The 19,746-nt window shown below is 33.2% G+C and overlaps 2 protein-coding genes across 2 annotated transcripts in view; one reads left to right on the top strand and one right to left on the bottom strand.

Moving 5' to 3' along the window:
* The window catches only part of LOC125824718 (enolase), a 233,916-nt gene that overhangs the window by 186,173 nt on the left and 27,997 nt on the right, over positions 1-19,746 (bottom strand). The gene's annotated exons all lie outside the window — the stretch shown is intronic.
* On the top strand, positions 8,782-19,674 carry LOC125824768 (F-box protein PP2-A15-like). The gene is made up of 3 exons (XM_049504121.1): positions 8,782-9,236; positions 10,140-10,258; positions 18,808-19,674. Exons 1-3 carry the CDS (start codon positions 8,925-8,927, stop codon positions 19,274-19,276), a joined length of 900 nt encoding a protein of 299 aa, XP_049360078.1. The 5' UTR covers positions 8,782-8,924; the 3' UTR covers positions 19,277-19,674.

The raw sequence follows: 19,746 nt of genomic DNA, 5'->3' as shown, positions 1-19,746 counted from the left end.
CCTCGTAGATCTTCTTTACTAAACCATCGAAAAATAAATTGAAAACGGAGCAATACAATCTGATTGTTGAGTAATACAATCTTTCTTGGGTATTTATTTTATACAAATGGTGATGGTGTTTCGTCGTCGAAAAAACAGGAATGAATATTACAACAAATACGGTTAACGGAACACAAGTTATTAGAATGGAGGGAAAAAAAGTTGAAAGACAAGATGCAGAGCCTTATCAGCGTTGGATTCCAGTTCCGGACTTGATGAATTTACAATTGATGTGTAGAGATACAATGTTTGTTAGACGTATCTAAATGTTATATGTATATGACCTTTATTTATGTATCTTCCTTTCTTCTATGTATATATTCTTATTTTATATATTTGTTTATTTATTAAATGTATATGTATTTTCTATTAAATATACATGAGCTATTTTCTATCATATATCTGAGCATATTGTTCTATGTATTTGAGATCTTTATGTTATGATATAGTGTGTTTTCTTTAGTGTATATGAGACGGTTTTGTCATGTATTTGGTCATACTTCAATGAGATTGTTGTAGATCACACTTTTATGAAATTACGACAATCACAAATTCACTGTTAGCGCAGTTAGCGATAATAAAGACCTACCAAAGCCAAAATGCACATTTATCGAATCAAATTCCATTGAAAAGATTAATATCGAATCATTAGATACATACTTCATATACAAAACAAGTTTCAAATACATATTATGTATCAGATATACGTATATAAAGATACACCTAATGAAATACATTTAATGAAACTAGGTACATGAATCATGTACATAGTACAAGATACACATTGTTCTCTAGACATGAATTTTTTTTTTGAAAAAAATAATCTCAAAGCTCAAAGAAATAAATTCAAATTTCTGAAAAAAGTTGTTCACTTTGTTGTTGCTGGAAAAGAAATGGAAGAAATTAGATTATTTTAAAAAAAAATTCTTTTAGCAATTGTTAGAGTAATTATACTCAAAAATTGTTAAAAGAGTGATTTCCTACTTAAATTAAGCATTTGTGATGCAGTAAATCCGTTTAAATTATTAATTATCATTAATTACTCACTTAGTCAAGAAAATAAGTTACACCGTTTTAGTTCAAATTAATACATCATGTATCTCAACTTTTAAAATTGACGGATAATGTATCTGACGAGGATTGATACATGTATTTAAAGGCCGAAATATGATATAGAAAGTAATTTTCTAATCGTGAATCATAGTAATTATAACATAAACTAGTGGGATTTATGTAGCTTGTCCCGTTTTTTTTCATAGGCTTTATATTTTGGTCGCCCCAATTAATTGACTCATCGTGTGTTTTATTTTGTTTGCCCCATTAATCTTCAAAATAAGTAATAAATAACGTAATATTATATATTTATTTGTATATTTTATTTTAAAAAGATCTCAAAACATTAAAGGTATCTTGTATTATCTACCATGGGATAAGTTTTAAAAGGAATATCAAATCTTGTCAGAGACGCAAGCAAAAAATAATAGTAATAATAGAAAAATACAAATACGCAAAATCTGTCTTATTTTAATTTACACAATAATAAATATATTTATATATACATCATAATCGCTGGTTAATAGACAAAATAAAAGTAAATAGAAAATTATAAAATCCTAATTAGATAAGAATGAGTCCTAAGTAGATAACGGTTGTCGATTTTGCCACTCTTTCGATATGGAATTTTTTTTTAAAAATAAAATACCTTTAACTAAAATACGACGATAAAATATATTAAAATTTAAAGGATCGACAAGTGAAATTTAAGGAATGATCTACTATTTCTATTTCAATTTAAGTGACATTTTTTTATTTTTCGAGAGTCAAATAGTTTAAGTTTGACCAAAAATTTGCGCGTGAAATCCTCATTTTTAAAAAATGAAATTTATATATTTGTAACTACGTAAAAAGTACTATAAGTCACAATAATTGATAATTCAAAATAATTAAAAGATCTATGAAAAAATTACGATCAATAATAAACTTATTTGAATTTTAAAATCCGAAAAACGTCACAAAGATTGAGACAAGAGTATAATTTATCATACTAGTATTGAGATATTTTCAAATTCAGATAAAACATCATATGTCTATTGTCATGTCTAGTGATCAAAACATAAGTAGTACTAGATTTTTTTTTAATTTGGGTCATTTAGCATAATCATGACAATAGTCTTTATCATGAGAAAATAACAAATAAAATCGTACACAAACATCTATTAAGTTTTTATTTATTCCATGCATGCATATGGAAACAAATTAAAATGCACGTCTCCTCGACTTTAAGTTCTTATCCTTAATTAATTAGACGTTAGGTGTATTACGTGTGAAATTATACTGATATATTATTATTATTGAATTAGATAACATCAAACTAAATTAACGTATCATAACATAATATAATATACATATATTATCCATTGGGTTTAATCAATGTATTACATTTCACGTATGGCAGCATAACAAAATTTAACGTATCTTTATAAAAAGAACTTATATTGATAGGGAAATAACATATTGTACCATCATTTCATTATAACTTATCATGAATATCTAACTAAATGACTTGTTACCACCATTTGAAGCATAGTTTTCTTGTTTTAATCGTCTTTTTACATCAATTCATTAGAAGTCTTCAATATGAGTTCAGATATTAAAACTGAAGCGAATAAATTATGTTTTCCTCACTATCAAACAAAGAGTATAGGCAATATATACGGAATGATATATTGGGCGGGTATTCGAAAGAACTTAATAATTTGATCGAAATCACGTCTAAGCTAAAATTCAAAATTTATATACTTATTATGAATTTGTGCGCCTCTAAAATATGGCTCAGGACTACCACAAGTTATATTGTGGGAATTGTATTAATATCCTTCATTATTATTATAGATATCGAATTTGAGGAATAGAAATAAAATGTTTTTAGTAAAAAATATATATTTTAATAAAAAAATAAAATAACCCAATATAATTTTGGATCAATCAAATCTCAAAATAGTTATCAAATAAAAACAAGAGAGTAGATATATATTCTTACCAAGAAATTATATATTCCTCTTTTCAAATCTCACATTATTTCAAACTGGATAATCATAATATCTACAATCAAAAATCATATTGAAGATCGAATTTCGGATACATAATCATTATTATAACTAGGATGAAAAATTTCAGTTTGACAGCTCTCATTTTAAAACATATATACTATGTCAAATTAAATTAGTAAGTTTGATCATTTTAAGTCGAGAATATGGTCAAATGCCCTCTTAAGCTATGATCGAATTCTCAACTACACACTTATTCTTTACGGGAGTCCTATCACCCCCTATACTTTTTAAAATTTAAATTTTTAGCCCCCTAAAAAAGTCACAACCACATTTATATTGGCAGGTGATGTGCACGCGTTTGACAGCTGGAAATTTTATTTAAAACTTTTTATTTTATTTTTTCTCTTTTTAATTTATTGTTCTAAAAAATATGTTGAAGGTCAAAAGGTTGAAATTTGTAGATTTGTGTCTTGGATCTTCATTTATTGAAACTTTCTTATTATAATGTTGATTGCTAATTGTTTGAAGCTGAAAACACTGGGTTAATTGAGTTTATATATAGCTGCAATTTTTGGATTTGAAGAATGTCGGAACTCCATAAAAATCGACGAGCATTTGTATGAATTTTGTGAATCTATATTCTTAGATTAGGAGAAACTGAGTTCGTTGATGGTTTGAAGAATTTCGTATGGCTGATAATCGAAGCTAAAGGTTGCAACTTTGAAGCACAACTTGAAACCACCATTAAAGTTAGTTTATAAGCTTGAGTTCTAATTTTGACTTACCACATACTAGCTCCGTTTTGAATGGGTAATAAATCAAAAGAGTCGAAATGTTAACAGAAGCTTATATCTAAAATTTGAGGCAATTTGGAGAAGATTTAGGGTGGTTTTGCATCAATTTTTTGTAGCAATCATATAAAGAAGATGAAGAACATGAACTGCATTTTTTCAGATTTGCAAGAAAATTACAAGTTGCTAAATCAGTTGAGGAGTATTATTTGAAGCTGAAATAAAATTTATCCGTTGAATTGATTGTCAAACTTATAGAAAATTATTTAAACCGCCATCGATCGAAACTAGCTTCGAACCGAAGAAAATTCAAATCCCAAAAATTGCAAGTGCATATAAAAATTTTCGTGGGTCTTTTGGGTATTGAATATAGGATCAAAAATTGTCCTTGTATTGAATGTTTAATTCAAGAAAATCAGTTGAGTGTCACTGTATTAAGCTTAAATTTGTTTGCTTTTAAAGATTTTGAGCCCGTAGTTTCTGATTGTGGAGAAAAGGGATGGAATTATTATCTACGCTTTGTGGTATATTGATTAATGTAATAATGATTGTGGTTTCAAAATGGTGAGAGGTGGTGTAATTTGGTGACGGCCATTGATGCTCTACTAAGTTGCTATGGAAAAGAAGCCAAATTAAAAGTAGAAACAAATAAGAAAAAATAAATTAAAATGCATATATTTATGAAAAAATATTAAAAGCAAAATTTTAATATTTTTTTTTTTTATCTTCACTCACTCAAGGAAAGTGCAATACACCCACTTTGCCATGTAGGCATTTAGGGGGTTAAAAATTTCAATTTTAAAAAGTATAGGGGGGTGATAGGACTCCCGTGAAGAATAAGTGTGTAGTTGAGAATCCGATCATAGCTTAAGGGGGCATTTGACCATTTTCTCTTTTAAGTCTGAGTTTTGATATTTTTCGATACGATTAGTAATCATAGTTTGTTCAACTTCACTTACACATCTAACATGTTGAAAATTTTATAAAAAGTACAAGCAATTCTCTTCATTAATCAATTACACAAAAAGAAAATTTCAATGGCTACCTAATTAGTTTTATACTAATTATGTCAGTATATAATTAATGATAAAATATAAATTGTATATATGATAATATGAATATATATTTCGGTACTTTAATTGGTATTTTCAATATTTGCTCTTATAAATATCAAATACTAAATATTTTTAAATGTATATTACACATCATATCAAATATCATAATACTGAAATTATGGTATCAAAAATTTCAAGTTCAATATTTACCATACCATAACCTTAATTATAACAAGTTTAAGTTTAGATATTTTTCTTCGTAAAAACTTATCCACCAAAACATTTATATCAAATTGTTAAAAGTGAAAAAATTCAATCTTAAAAAATATCGGATCAATCACTAAAAAATAAAAATCAACGTCATGAAATTATAATCAATTAACCAAAATGATTAATTTGTACGAAAGAGGAATATATTCTTCTCTATTTGGACATTAGTATGGAGCCCAAAATGTTGCTAAAGAGTCAAGGCATTACCGACACTCTTAATATAGTGTAATATCGTTCGTTTAACTTCCTTTGTTTTGTCAAAGATAGAATGATTTGTTTAGAAATTTTCTTTTTTACAACGTTAAGAGTATTCTTAGATTATTTTTAACTTTTTAAAAAACATTCTTTAATGAAAATTTTTATTTGCACACTGATATATTAACTAGAGGCTTTTTAATACAAATATACAATAATAATATATTTAGTATAGTTTTAGATGTGAGATCTGAAAAAATTGGATGCACGTACATATCTTGCCCTTTACTTTTGTGGTTTAATTTAGAGAGGTAGTTTTTGTTAGACCGTTAGCTTAATCAAGAAGATAATTTTTTCAGAGCATGCTTTGAAAGAAATGGAAGAGCAAAAGTTATAATAGTATTTTATAAAAATACCACCGATCGAAGTAAATATTGTAAAAATAACTGAAGTGAAATAATAATAATAATAATAAATAAATAAATAAAAATTGAAGAATAAGATAATGCAACCCATAATTTCATGCGCCTCCCAAAATATTAGCTTAAGACATCGATATATTTTTAATATAGTGTAAATGAGATTACCTCAAGTGTATTTTTGAAATAATTGAATAATTAAGGTGAGATAACATAGAAACGACAAATCTTTTTAAGCTCTAAAAGCATTTTTGAATTATCTTCATCTTTTTATTTTTCATTGTAAAATTTTATTTGCACGGCCAACAAATTATCGTACTAGTTAAAAATTCTCAATAAAGTCTAATAGAAATCATTGAAAATATTTGATACCAATAAAATCAAATAAACAATATGTCATGTCTAGTGAAAAGAAAACATATTTATGAAAAGGGTCAGTTATCGATGCATTACAAAATTTTACGTATCTTTGTGAAAATAACTTGTACTATAAAGACTAAATTGGGTAATTAAGAGTCTCTAATTATTTGTCTTTTTTTTTTTTACTTGTTCATTTTGGCTAATTTAGAAAGAATATTTTTTTTACCAATTATATTCTCAATTAATTAATTATGAAAAAGGTAGAATTTCTTGAAATCATAAATTTTTTATTCATCAACTTCATAATTAATAAGGGTTGTAAACTCAATATGTTTATTATTGTTTTCTTAATATATGTGTTAATTTAAAAGTGAACAAGCAATTAGAGACTGAGAGAGTAACATTGTACGAATATTAATTGGTCATTCATTTCAGTAAGATATTGTGAATATATATTAATATCTACCTAAATGTTTTTTTTTTCTTAACCAAATAAAGTTAGTGTAGTTTTCTTGTTTTATCACTTCACACTAACTCGTTAAAATGCATGTAATACAAAGTAGATATGCCCAAGCACCAAAAGTTATTTCTTCGTTCTTAATTAAAGGTCTCAAATTTGAGTTTTAATTATAGAATTGAGCTATAATTGTACTTTAGCCATTAATAAATAAGGAGTTTTGAAAACATCAATATTATCGAAGTCATGCCTATGAAGGAGTTGAATGACCAAGATCGAAGTCATGACTGAATATAACGTTTGTTTGGTAAATTTAGTTAAGAAATAAAATTACATTATTACTATCAGATATTAAAAGAGAGTTGTTAAATAACGTTAACATCCCGTCGATGACCTATATGTAATGTAGCATATATATAAATTCTGGCTCATAATTTTGAAGATATTCTTCAAACAATTTAATCAAGGTAATAATGTTCACAATGGTCAAAGCAAGCCAACTATAAAATAATAATAAATTCCTTTAAAGTGTAAGCAATGACCAATTTTGGCTATTGGTCTTACTCTGCTAAATATAAAAATCTAAAAAGAAAACTAGTGTTTGTTTGGATTAGAAATTTATTTTTTAAATATAAATATATAGTTATATATTTGAATAGAAGTATTAAAATTATTAAAAAATAATTACCTAGAGTAACTTTTATTAGAATGATTAAAATACCTTTAATTTTTTTGCTAAATGCCTAAATTTAAAAGTATCATTGTAATGAAAAGGAGGAAACATATATAGAGTGAAAATGAAGCTATACTCCCTTCATTTTGAAGCGAGATTTTAGATCGTAAAAAGAAGATTTTTAAATCGTGTAATTTAAAGCTAAATATATGTAAAATATATTAAAATATTTTTAAATTTTGTGCTCTGAAACATTACACTTGAAAAGTTTGAATTAAAGAATCGTCCAAAAAGAAAGAGACATTTTTATTAAATGGACTAAATAAAAGTAAGACAAACAAATTGAAACGGAGGGAACATGAATTTTATTTTGAAAAATATATTTTGAGAATTTGAAAAAATAATATATATATATATATATATATATATTGAGAATTTGAAAAATGCTCATAAACTGAAAAACGATAAATTACAAATAACCAATCACTTATAACTTTTAATTAATTTTTCTTTGATGACAAGAGAAATCCACAGCCGCTACCCTTTGGGTGCGTACATGATAAAACCCCCGTTCATATGCTATAGCCCGCAAACCACACAAGAGAGGTAACCCTCACTAGGCAAGCTCGGTGCGACGAGCTCGATCCTGAAGGCAAATTCCTTACTTTTGCTGGCAATGAGTTTTGAACTTAGACCTCCAACATGGAAGTCCCAAGCCCAGATGGGCCACCTAGGGTAACTTATAAACTAATTGACTTACAAATATTTTACTAGTGTTTATCAAGTACACATATAAACTAAAAAGCTTTTTGAGCTTATAAGCTTAGCTAAATATCCATGATTAGAGTTGTTCAAAATTGAATAGAAACTAATAATCTGAATAAAAGAAAAGTTATTTAATTTAGTAATTTTGGTAACAATTTTTTTTATATCAAATTATCAGTTCTTAAGGATTTAAAATTTTCTCTTAACAAATTAACTGATAACCCGATAGTAAATTAATAGATTATATTTATATAAATCATTCGAATATATATAGAGATCTTAACTTAGTATTTAGTTTAAACTCTTACTTCTATATGTCTCAAACTCTTGGTATATAAGATGTAGTGTTTGTTTCTAAACAAAATGCAATTTGTCAACCAATGTGCATGATTCATCTTGATTTGTCACCTTGTTTCTACGTGATTTTTCGATTAAAAAAAAGTTGAATAAAATCTTAACTGTTAAATCGATAACTGAATCGATAACGATTTATCAATAATAATTCTATAACAATTTAACATATGTAAAAATTAATAATCAATAAATTAAACTAATAAACTTTAAAATCAAATTGAATTGATGAAACATTAGAGTACATATGTTTTTTAAAAATAAAATAAAAATAAAAATTGTTACATTACAAAAGGCAACTTTACAAATTATCAAATAAAAAAATAAGAAAAAGGATCTTTAGAAATTTCTTTCTCACTTCCCCCTATTAATATCTGCCCAAACACTCCATTTCTCCAGTCACCGGCGCCGGCGACGACATCTTTGAATTGACCAAATTACCCTTCTTCTCTTCTACAACAACACCAAAAATCGGAAGGACTTAAAAGGTAATTTTCGCATGGGCGCATCATTGTCCAGCCTAACGGAGAACGAATCGACGGCCAACGGTAGACCAGGTCTCGGCGATATACCGGAAAATTGTGTAGCATGTGTGTTTATGTACCTTACCCCACCGGAAATCTGTAATCTTGCTAGAATTAACCACGCCTTTCGTGGAGCTGCATCTTCTGACTCCGTTTGGGATTCTAAGCTTCCGTCTAATTACCACCACCTGCTCGACGTTTTGCCTCAGAGAATATACGAAGGTCTTTCCAAAAAAGACATCTTTGCTTTCTTATCTCGTCCTGTTCCATTTGATGACGGCAATAAGGTATGTATTGATTCTTGGGGTTTATCTGATATTTTCATTGTTTGAGCTTCTGGATCAGAATTGCTATTTGGGATAATATTCTCTATGTTTCGATGAAGAAATGCATTTTTGAGTTGAATTTAAGTCGGAATCAAATAGAGCTTCATGTTGAGATGGGAGTTTTCAAAGTGCTAAATTTACTTATGTTAGAACTAGAAGTCTCTTCATTCCAAAAAGAATAGTGTTCAAGAGTATGAGAGTCAACTTATTCAATTTGCTTGTCTTACTTTTCTTTTTATTCTGTTCCAAAAAGAACGTCTCTTTCCTTTTTTAACAAATCCTTAATTCCAACTCTCCACATGACATGTTTAAAAACAAGATTAAAAAGCATTTTAGTTTAAGAACATAAGATTCAAAAAGTTCTTTTTACTTTCTTAAACTTCGTGTCAAGTCACTATCAGGCAAACAAATTGAAACAGATGGAGTACATATTTAGAAACTACATAAGAAGTATAATGAATTATGAAGTTTTTATAGTTAAACAACAACATACCCAGCGTTATCCCACTTGTGATATGAGGAGGATAGAGTGTACGCAAAACTTATTCCCCTGCCTTGGGAGGTAAAGAGGTTGTTTCAGATAGGCTCAAAAAAATGTTTATGAAGAAAACATAGTCAAGAGGAAACTGTTTCACTTTCCAAATAGTGATAATGTGAACTTCATTGGGAAAGAGTCCACTTCCTTTTTTTTTAATTGCGGACTAAACAAAAAAGATGACTTCCTGGGCACCTGGTTAGTGGGGAAAGGATGAGAAGTTTGTGGGGATCTTTTTTGCTTTCTGGCTAAAAATTGTGCAGATAAAGTATAAGGTGATGCTTTGTTTTGCTAATGTATACTTTTCTTTCGATGGGGAGAAATTGCAGGAAGTTTGGTTGGATAGAATTAGTGGAAGGATTTGCATGTCTATCTCCACGAAAGCAATGTTGATAACTAGTGGTGAAGACAGAAGACATTGGAGCTGGTTTCCTACTGAAGAGTCAAGGTTAGATTAGTATGTTTAACTATATGCAATAAATGTCTTAACTGATTAATAAGATCACTTGATTAGAGTACCGATTTGGCATTAGCTTTCAGTTTATCTTCTTTTCTCTTGTGAACCTCAGACAGGTTGTTTCGACTTTGGGTCGAACTTTTCTGATCTCATTGCTAGTATATGGTGAAGACAGTGCCTGAGATTAATAACCTCTAGTTTTTTTTTTCTTGGAACTGGTAACTTTGACTATAGTTTCTTTACAATGAGGGTAATCATTGCTAGTTCCCACAAATGGGCGGGTTGGATCAGATATGGGCAGGTTGAAAAAGGATTAGAGAAAAATGGATAAAATGTCCGACCTGCCCATACTTTATAACGGGTAAGAAACAGGTAGAGTGACGGATAGTACGGATACCCATATTGCAGTTCCCTTATCTATCTTGGATGGTAAAATGAAAACGAATTAGGCAAGATTTGAAATAGTTAATTTTTTGGGTAAAACAACACAAATCAACATGATTTCATAATTGAACAAACACAAATTGATAACTCATTTCCCTAAATTAAGGGAATGATTTGATGTAGCATTATTTGAAACAGATTAGAAATTTGGGTTCTTCCTAATTATGAACCCCAGAAGGCATATTAACTGAGGTATGCTATACCGGCTAATTTCTAATCCAAGTCTTCCTTTTACTCTAATCATACAATTTTTGTGCTGCAAAGGAAGTTGACTAATAGGGGTTATGATTATTTGTAATTTCTTAGAGGATTTTGGCTTCTGTGATTGATCAACCTAACATTGACTTGGACATTTGTCATCTTTCTTTGCGAATTTATATCTTCCTGAACAAAAAGTTAATGAAAAAAAATCAAACCTACAACAATCATTTAATATCATAAATAGTTTGAAACTTTTAACTGAGAACATTCAAATTTGGAAATAAAACACCATAATGGAATATCGGATAATATGGGAGTCTGGCGACAATGGGTTGCAACGGGAATGGAATTTGGGTGTTAAGGCTTGAAAGAAGAGCTTTGATAGCTTGGCCTTGAGACCAATCTGTGATCTGTTGGTGGGGCAAGTGCACATATAGCTGATTTTGAGTCCTCTATTTAAGGTATATAGCCTAGGTTTACAAAGTTTTGTAAGCTTATTCTCTTCTGAATGAACTTCAGACATACACGACTGAAGTTGTGAAAATCCGTCACCAAAGTTATAATTTTTTTCTGAAGTTTGGCATGTTGCTTGTGCAAGCAAACTTCAGACATGTTTGTTTGAACTTCAGAAAAAACAACTGAAGTTTGGCTTGCCATATGCCTGAACTTCATACATTCAGTCATGTAGGGTGAGAAACTTACGTTTGATGTAGGGTGAGAAGCTTATGTTCGCTTAAGAATAGCTAGAGTTTTTAGACAGTATGGGTATGGAGAAACAACTAAGAAGAGGAGCAGCAGGCAATTCCAATCCCATAAAGACTATCTTTGGAAGACAAGGCAATCCTCAGCACACACTTTTTCAATATTTCCCTCTACAATGTGAACGAAACTCTTGAAATCAAGATCCTGGAGATGGAAAACATAGAAGCTATTCTTGAGATTTGTTCTCAATGGAAATAGAATATGCACATACAACAACATACCCAGTGTGATCCCACAAGTGGGGTCTGGGGGAGGGTGAGGTGTATGTAGACCTTACCCCTACTTTCTGTGAGGTAGAGAGGTGATTTCCGATAGACCTTCGACTCAAGAAAAGCGTTTTCAAAAACAAGTTTGACAAATACAAGAGTAAAATCTAGTAATACAATTGAAGATAAATAAATAATGTAGAAAATAAAAGTACATACATTAAAAATAGTTAAGATAACCCAAGTAAAAGGAACAACAGTAGTAATACAATTGAAGAATAAGATAATCGTAGGATAACAATAATGATACCTTTAAGTAGACAAGGTGCTCTAAGCTAGAATCACGCTCTCCCACAGGAAAGGGAGAAATCGCTCGGCTACCTACTCCCTACTCCTCGATCTCCATGCTTTCCTTTCTAGGTCATGTCCTTGGTGAGCTCATGACATGTCTAATCACCTCTCCCCAATTCTTCCCCTATGTGCCTCTGCTTCTCCTTATACTTACCACTACCAACCTCCGACACCTTCTACTGGGGCATCTATGCTCCTCCACTTTACATGCACAAACCATCTCATCCTCTCTTCCCGCATCGTGTCCACCACTTGTTGAGAGTAGAATAGAAGACTACAAAACAATGCTTTTTGTCACAAATGTCTATTTGTGACTTAGTTTATTTAAGTTTTCAATAAATTGTTTTAGTCCCTCGAGTTTTAATTAGTTACACTTAGTAATTTCTTTTCAGTCCTAAATTCTGTTTTGGAAGTAGACAGGTGTCGTCTTATGATTGTATCTGTCAATTACTTATATCCGTAGTACTATCAATGAGAAAGGTAGAAAATTATCAAAATATCTTATCTTCCTCTACTCTCTTCTTCCTTTCTCTATTCTCTTATTCCATTTTCAACAGTCTAGTAACAAGGGTCCTCCTCTTGTTACAAATGGTATCAGAGCAGCAGGTTCCTCTGCTGCCGTCGATGGCTTCTTCACCGGAATTTCAAAGCCTACAAGACGACGTAAGAGCAGTTCGAGACCAGCTCTCTGTTTTTGTAGGAGATGCGAACAAACGATTTGAAACTATGGAATCAACTCAGGGACAATTCCAGAGCCAGCTTTCTGAGATGCAGGAGACTAACAAGAAATTAGAGCTCATTATTTCGAGTTTGGAGCTACCAGCAAAAACCCCTTCTCCGAGGTAGACTCCAAATACAACACCGGAAGGAACTTTGCACCGATGGGAAGTCGGTCAGACCTCTAACACGAAATCCCCGATGGTAAGGTCCCAGACCGAATTTACTCCATCTACGTTTGAAGTGGGTCGTGGATTCACTTTTCCACCTGCCCCTATCTTCTCAAGCCCACCAATATTTAGGAACCCAGCTCATTCCACAACTTCCCCATTACTACCCACACCCGTTGTTCATATCCCTGAACCTACCAACAATCAAAGAACCCTGAAACCAAAGATAAATTTCCCAGAGTTTGAAGGAGAAAACCCAAGGAGCTGGTTGAGGAAATGTGAGAAGTTCTTCGAATTGTATAACATACCTGAGCAGGATAAACTCAGTTATGCTTCAGTACATTTAGGGGAAAGGGTAGATATATGGTTTGATAGTTGTGTGATGAACCATAGGGGAAGAATGACTTGGCAGAGGTTCTGCACTGAAGTCTGTAGGAGATTTGGCAACATTAGACCTCAAGACATCATTGATGAGTTTAATAAACTCATGCAAGTTGGAACTGTGGATCAATACCAGGATAAATTTGAGGAACTTGCAAGTTATATGACCATCATTAATCCCTTGCTGAATGAGACTCATTATGTCGGAAGCTTCATCAGTGGTCTTAGATCTGAGCTTAAGCCTCTAGTAAAGCTTGCAAATCCTTCGACAGTGTTGGATGCCTATGAAGTGGCCAAACTGTATGAAGAATCCTTCAAGGCTCTCATTCCCTTTGTGTCGACCAGACCTCCTCAAACCACTACTACACGACCTTTAGCCATTACATACCCCCGAAATCCACAAGTCACAAACAGTAAACCTAATGTTACTCCTCAGCAACCTCTGAAGATTACTTATCCTAATCAGAAGTCGTTGCAAACTCGAGCTCCATTCAAACCAAATACCCTACCACCGAATTTGGAAGCATTGAGAGAACAGGGTCTGTGCTACAGGTGTAAGGAAAATACCTGGACATCAATGCAAACAGAGGGGTTTACATGCTATAGAAGGGGTAGAGGCGGAACCTGAAGGAGAACAACCAGAGGAATTTGTGGATGTACCTGAGACCCTGGAAGAAGAAGTGGAGGAACAAGCTGAGGTTTCTCTAAATGCTTTGTTGGGGCTGAGTACCACAAGTGGCAGAATCTCTACCATTAAAATTATAGGCTATGCTGGAAAATTACCTATGACAATCCTCATTGACAGTGGATCCACTCATTCTTTTATTGATCCTCACATTATCAAACTGTTGAGGTTGCCAGTTCAACCAATGCAACGACCTATAAGAGTGACAGTTGCAAATGGGCAACAAATGAGTTGTCAACTGGAGTGCCCTTCTTTTGGATGGAAAATGCAGAATGAACAATTTAATTTTAAACTGAGACTAATGAAAGTGGGAGGATATGATATGATCCTTGGTATGGACTGGATTGATATGGTGGCTCCAGTCATTCTACATACTAGGCCGCACAGTTTGAGCTTCATGTGTGATAGAAGAATGGTCACTCTATATGGAATTACAGAAGAATCTGAAGTAACCACGGTTGATACTGAAGCATTGAGGAGGATGCTGCAATGTGGAACCTGTGAGGTGGTTGCTGAATTGTCAATGGTTAATGCTGGAGTAGTTATGCCAAAGAGGGAAGAAGTACACCCTGGCATAGCCATGTTGTTGAAGACTCATGCTGTCATATTTCAGGAACCAAGTGAATTGCCACCTGAAAGGAGTTCTGATCATGTCATCAATTTGATCCCTGGAGCTCAGCCCTTCAATCTAAGACCCTACAGGTACTCCTTTGACCAAAAGAATGCCATTGAATCCATTATCAATGACATGCTTAAAGCAACTACTGTGGTTCCTAGTCAATCTTCATTTGCTTCCCCAGTATTGTTAGTGAAGAAAAAGGACTCGACATGGAGATTGTGCATTGATTATAGGAGACTAAACAGTCTAACAGTTAAAAACAAATATCCAATTCCTATGATCGATGACTTGCTGGATGAGTTGTTTGGGGCTAATGTTTTTTCTAAAGTGGATTTGAGAGCTGGCTATCATCAGGTGAGAATGAAAACAGGGGAAGAGTATAAGACTGCATTTAGAACTCATCATGGTTTATGGGAGTTCAGAGTCATGCCTTTTGGGTTGACTAATGCTCCAGCCACATTTCAATCCCTCATGAATGCTGTTTTTAAGGATCACTTAAGGAAGTTCATATTAGTATTCTTTGATGATATACTAATATACAGTAAAAATATGGAGGATCATATTAAACACCTAGAAGTGGTGTTAAAGTTGCTGAAAAACAACAAGTTGTTTGCCAAACTAAGCAAGTGTGAGTTTGGACAACCACAAATTGAATACTTGGGCCACATTATCACAGGTTATGGAGTGAGCACAGATCAGTCTAAGGTCACTGCTATGGTGGAATGGCCATATCCCAAAACAGTGAAGGAATTAAGGGGTTTCCTAGGGTTGACAGGGTACTACAGGAAGTTTACACAGGGATACGCCTAAGTAAGCAAGCCTTTAACCAACCTACTGAAAAAGGGAGAATTTCAATGGACCTCAGAAGCTGCAAAAGCCTTTGATCAGTTGAAAGTTGTTATGACTAGTGCTCCTGTGTTGGCACTACCTGATTTCTCTAAGACTTTTGTTTTAGAAGTAGATGCATGCAACACTGGAATAGGAGCTGTGTTAATGCAGAACAAGAGACCAATTGCATTCATGAGCCAAGCATTAAGTAACAGACACCAGGGGTTGTCTACATATGAGAAAGAGTTAATTGCTCTCCTTCATGCTGTGGACAAGTGGAGACATTATCTTCATCCTCAACACTTCATAATTAAAACTGATCATTTTAGTTTGAAGTTCTTGCAGGAACAAAAGATCACTACCTCATTACAGCACAAAGGTTTAACTAAACTGATGGGGTTAAGCTTTGAAATTCATTACAAGAAAGGGGTAGAAAATCTTGTAGCTGATGCACTGTCCAGGAAGCAAGAACATCAGTTGAGAACTGATACTCAACAATGTATGCTGATCACACAGTTACAGCCCAAGTGGATTGAAGAAATTCTTGAAAGTTATAAAGGAGACCAAGAGGTGTTACAAGCTATTACACTTCTCAGCAGCAGTCCTGATCCCACGATGGACATCTCCTTACAACAAGGGGTGTTGAGGTACAAGGGGAAGGCTTGGGTAGGAAAGCATGGGCAGTTGAGACAACAACTTATTTCCACAATTCACAATTCTGGGCTTGGAGGTCATTCTGGAGTGTGGGCTACATATCAGAGGTTGAAAGCTGTGTTCTATTGGCCTGCCATGATTGATCAAGTAAAAGTTTTAGTCCAAGAATGTGACATCTGCCAAAGATGCAAGAATGAACAAGTTGCCTATCCTGGCTTACTTCAACCACTACCTGTACCTGATAGAGTATGGGAACACATCTCCATGGATTTCATAGAAGGTCTGCCAAAATCAGAGGGAAAGGATACAATTTTAGTGGTAGTAGACAGGTATAGCAAATATGCGCACTTCATTGCACTATCTCATCCTTTTACTGCTTCCCAAGTAGCTAGAATATTCTTGGATAATATTTACAAGCTGCATGGGTTGCCTAAAAGTATAGTCACTGATAGAGATAAAGTGTTCTTAAGTAATTTCTGGAAGGGACTGTTCAAACTCCTGCAGGTGCAATTACTTTACAGTTCTGCCTATCATCCACAAACTGATGGACAAACTGAAAGGCTGAATAGGTGTTTGGAGAACTATCTGAGATGTATGACAGGACACAAGCCTAATGATTGGAACAAATGGCTATCTCTAGCAGAATTCTGGTACAACAGCAACTACCATTCGTCCCTCAAAATGGCTCCTTTTAAAGTGTTATATGGTTATGAACCACCACAGTTGTCTTTCGAGTTAATTGCACAATCAAGTGTTGATGTCGTTGACCAGTACTACAGAGAAAGACAGATCATGGCTAAGGCATTAAAAGAAAATCTAGCAAAGGCTCAAAACAGAATGAAGATGTATGCTGACAAAAAGAGGACTGAAAGAGAGTTTGAAGTAGGTGACTGGGTATTCCTAAAGCTACAACCATATAGACAGACATCTATAGCTGTGAGGAGGAGTTTGAAACTAGCATCTAAATTTTATGGTCCTTATCAAGTGATCCAGAAGATTGGACCAGTAGCTTACAAGCTAGCTTTACCTTCCACGGCTAAAATACATCCAGTCTTCCATATTTCCCAACTCAAGAAAAAAATGGGTAAACATGTAGTTCCGGCTACAGACCCTCCCATTTGCTCTCCAGGAGGCCAGCCTTTAGTTGAGCCAGTTGCTATTCTAGACAGAAGAATGGTCAAGAAGGGAAACATAGCTTCTACTCAAATTTTAGTGCAATGGGCCAACCTGTTGCCGGAAGAAGCCACTTGGGAAGATTATCAGTTTATCAGGTCACAATTTCCTACGTTTGAAGATTCTTGAAGGCAAGACTGATTTCAAGGAGGATGGGGTGTCACAAATGTCTATTTGTGACTTAGTTTATTTAAGTTTTCAATAAATTGTTTTAGTCCCTCGAGTTTTAATTAGTTACACTTAGTAATTTCTTTTCAGTCCTAAATTCTGTTTTGGAAGTAGACAGGTGTCGTCTTATGATTGTATCTGTCAATTACTTATATCCGTAGTACTATCAATGAGAAAGGTAGAAAATTATCAAAATATCTTATCTTCCTCTACTCTCTTCTTCCTTTCTCTATTCTCTTATTCCATTTTCAACAGTCTAGTAACAAGGGTCCTCCTCTTGTTACACTTTTCTTCCTCACTCTTTGAAGAGGCCTTGAATCCTGTACTATAGCACATGAACTTTTCAGTTGATAATATGGGGTAATAAGATTTGGATAAATTTGTGGATAGTTTGTCTTGGTCGGTGTGCCTTTGCTGGACAGTACAAGTTCTAAATTCCTATTTGTGCATGAGGAAGAAGATATATAGAGGACTTATTAGTTTATTGTAGCCAATTTCTAATTAGGATTTTGGTCAAAAGTTCAAAATTTACTCTCTTGCTTAATGCAAAAGTTACTACTTGGTTATTTATGATGATAATAATGGTTATGGTATTGGAACGGGTGGTTCTTTCTCTCTGACTCGGCCACTTGGCCAGTAAACTTACTCTATATAGTGTATAAGACCAGATTATTTGTTTCAGAAGTAAGAACACATATTTCCTTGGGATTTCTTGCTAATAAATTTAATTGATTTAGGCTTCACTATTCTATATCTGTTAATAAAAATTGCAAAATTACTCGCCGTGTTTATCGCTATGGTGCTATCTATCCTATCAGGCAACTAATTACTGCACAAGGACAATGGGTTAGATTAAACCTTTTCTTTGGAATATCTGATAACTCATGGGCTTCAAGCTTTGTTCTGTTGGTTAACCGTCTTTAGCTTATTGGGATGTAAAAGAGGGCCAGTTTGTCTTTTATTCTTCTTAGTCATTGGACAATACTGACTATTTAAAGACCTGTGCTTTTCCTCCTTTTTCCTTTTAGTTCACTTTTGTTAGACTACCTCTTGTATGTCCACATATAATGCGCTGTTAGGAAACTGCTAGCGTGCATTTGCTTTTTTCTCAAATAAAGTAGCCAAGAATATATTATTCAGGATGTCTAAGACTTTGACTTCTAATATTTCTGCTGCCATAGGTTCCATGTTGTGGCGTATTGCCAGCAAGTATGGTGGTTTGAAGTAAGCGGGTCAGTGAAGTTCCCATTTCCTCCAGATATATACACACTAACATTTAGGGTCCGCCTTGGGAAATTTTACAAGAGACTTGGTCGACGTGTTTGCAACTTTGAGCATACTCATGGATGGGATTTAGGGCCAGTTCGATATGAACTGTTTACATCTGATGGGCAACATGCAGTGAGTGAGTACTCCCTAGATGATAGCGATCAAGATGATGCAAATGCGAATCTAAAGCGTGGCGACTGGATAGAGTACAAGGTGGGTGAATTTATAGTGAGTAAGTCCGACCCTGCTACTGAAGTTAGATTTTCAATGAAACAGATCGATTGCACACATTCAAAAGGTGGACTCTGTGTAGATTCTGTATCGATTGCCCCAAGTGATCTGAAAGCAGGTAGAAGAAAAGGGGTGTCAAAGTATCAGTAAGTCATCTGTTTCTATTTTTTTCCACTGCTCTCAGAAAGTTTTGGTCCTTTGGAAACCTCTCTACGTCTACAAGGTCGGGGGTAAGTCTGCGTACACTCTATTCTTCCCAGACCCCACTTGTGGGATTTCACTGGGTATGTTGTTGTTGTCCTAGAAAGTTTTGGTTGGGGTTCTGTTATGGGGCATATACTACCTAAAAACATTGGTTTCGTGGAGGATAGTCATTGCCATTTTTTGCCGGAGGTATATCCCCGTGTCCATGTAAATGTTACTATGTCATCTTTGGTCCAGTTTTGTTGCATAGAATCTCATCTGCAGAAGTTGAAGAAAATATACTTGGCTTATCGGTCATTGATAATGTAAAGGTTCTGATATTATTTATGTCAGTGCTATATTTGAAGCACCCCTGTTCTTGTGTTATTTTAACTACATATGTGCCGGTGTTTGATTGAGCAGAGAGTTTAATAAAG

This window comes from Solanum verrucosum, unplaced genomic scaffold, assembly GCF_900185275.1.
Source record: "Solanum verrucosum unplaced genomic scaffold, falcon-dt-bn FXZP01000125.1, whole genome shotgun sequence".
Taxonomy (NCBI): Eukaryota; Viridiplantae; Streptophyta; class Magnoliopsida; order Solanales; family Solanaceae; genus Solanum; species Solanum verrucosum.
This window is presented reverse-complemented; position numbering and strand designations above follow the sequence as displayed.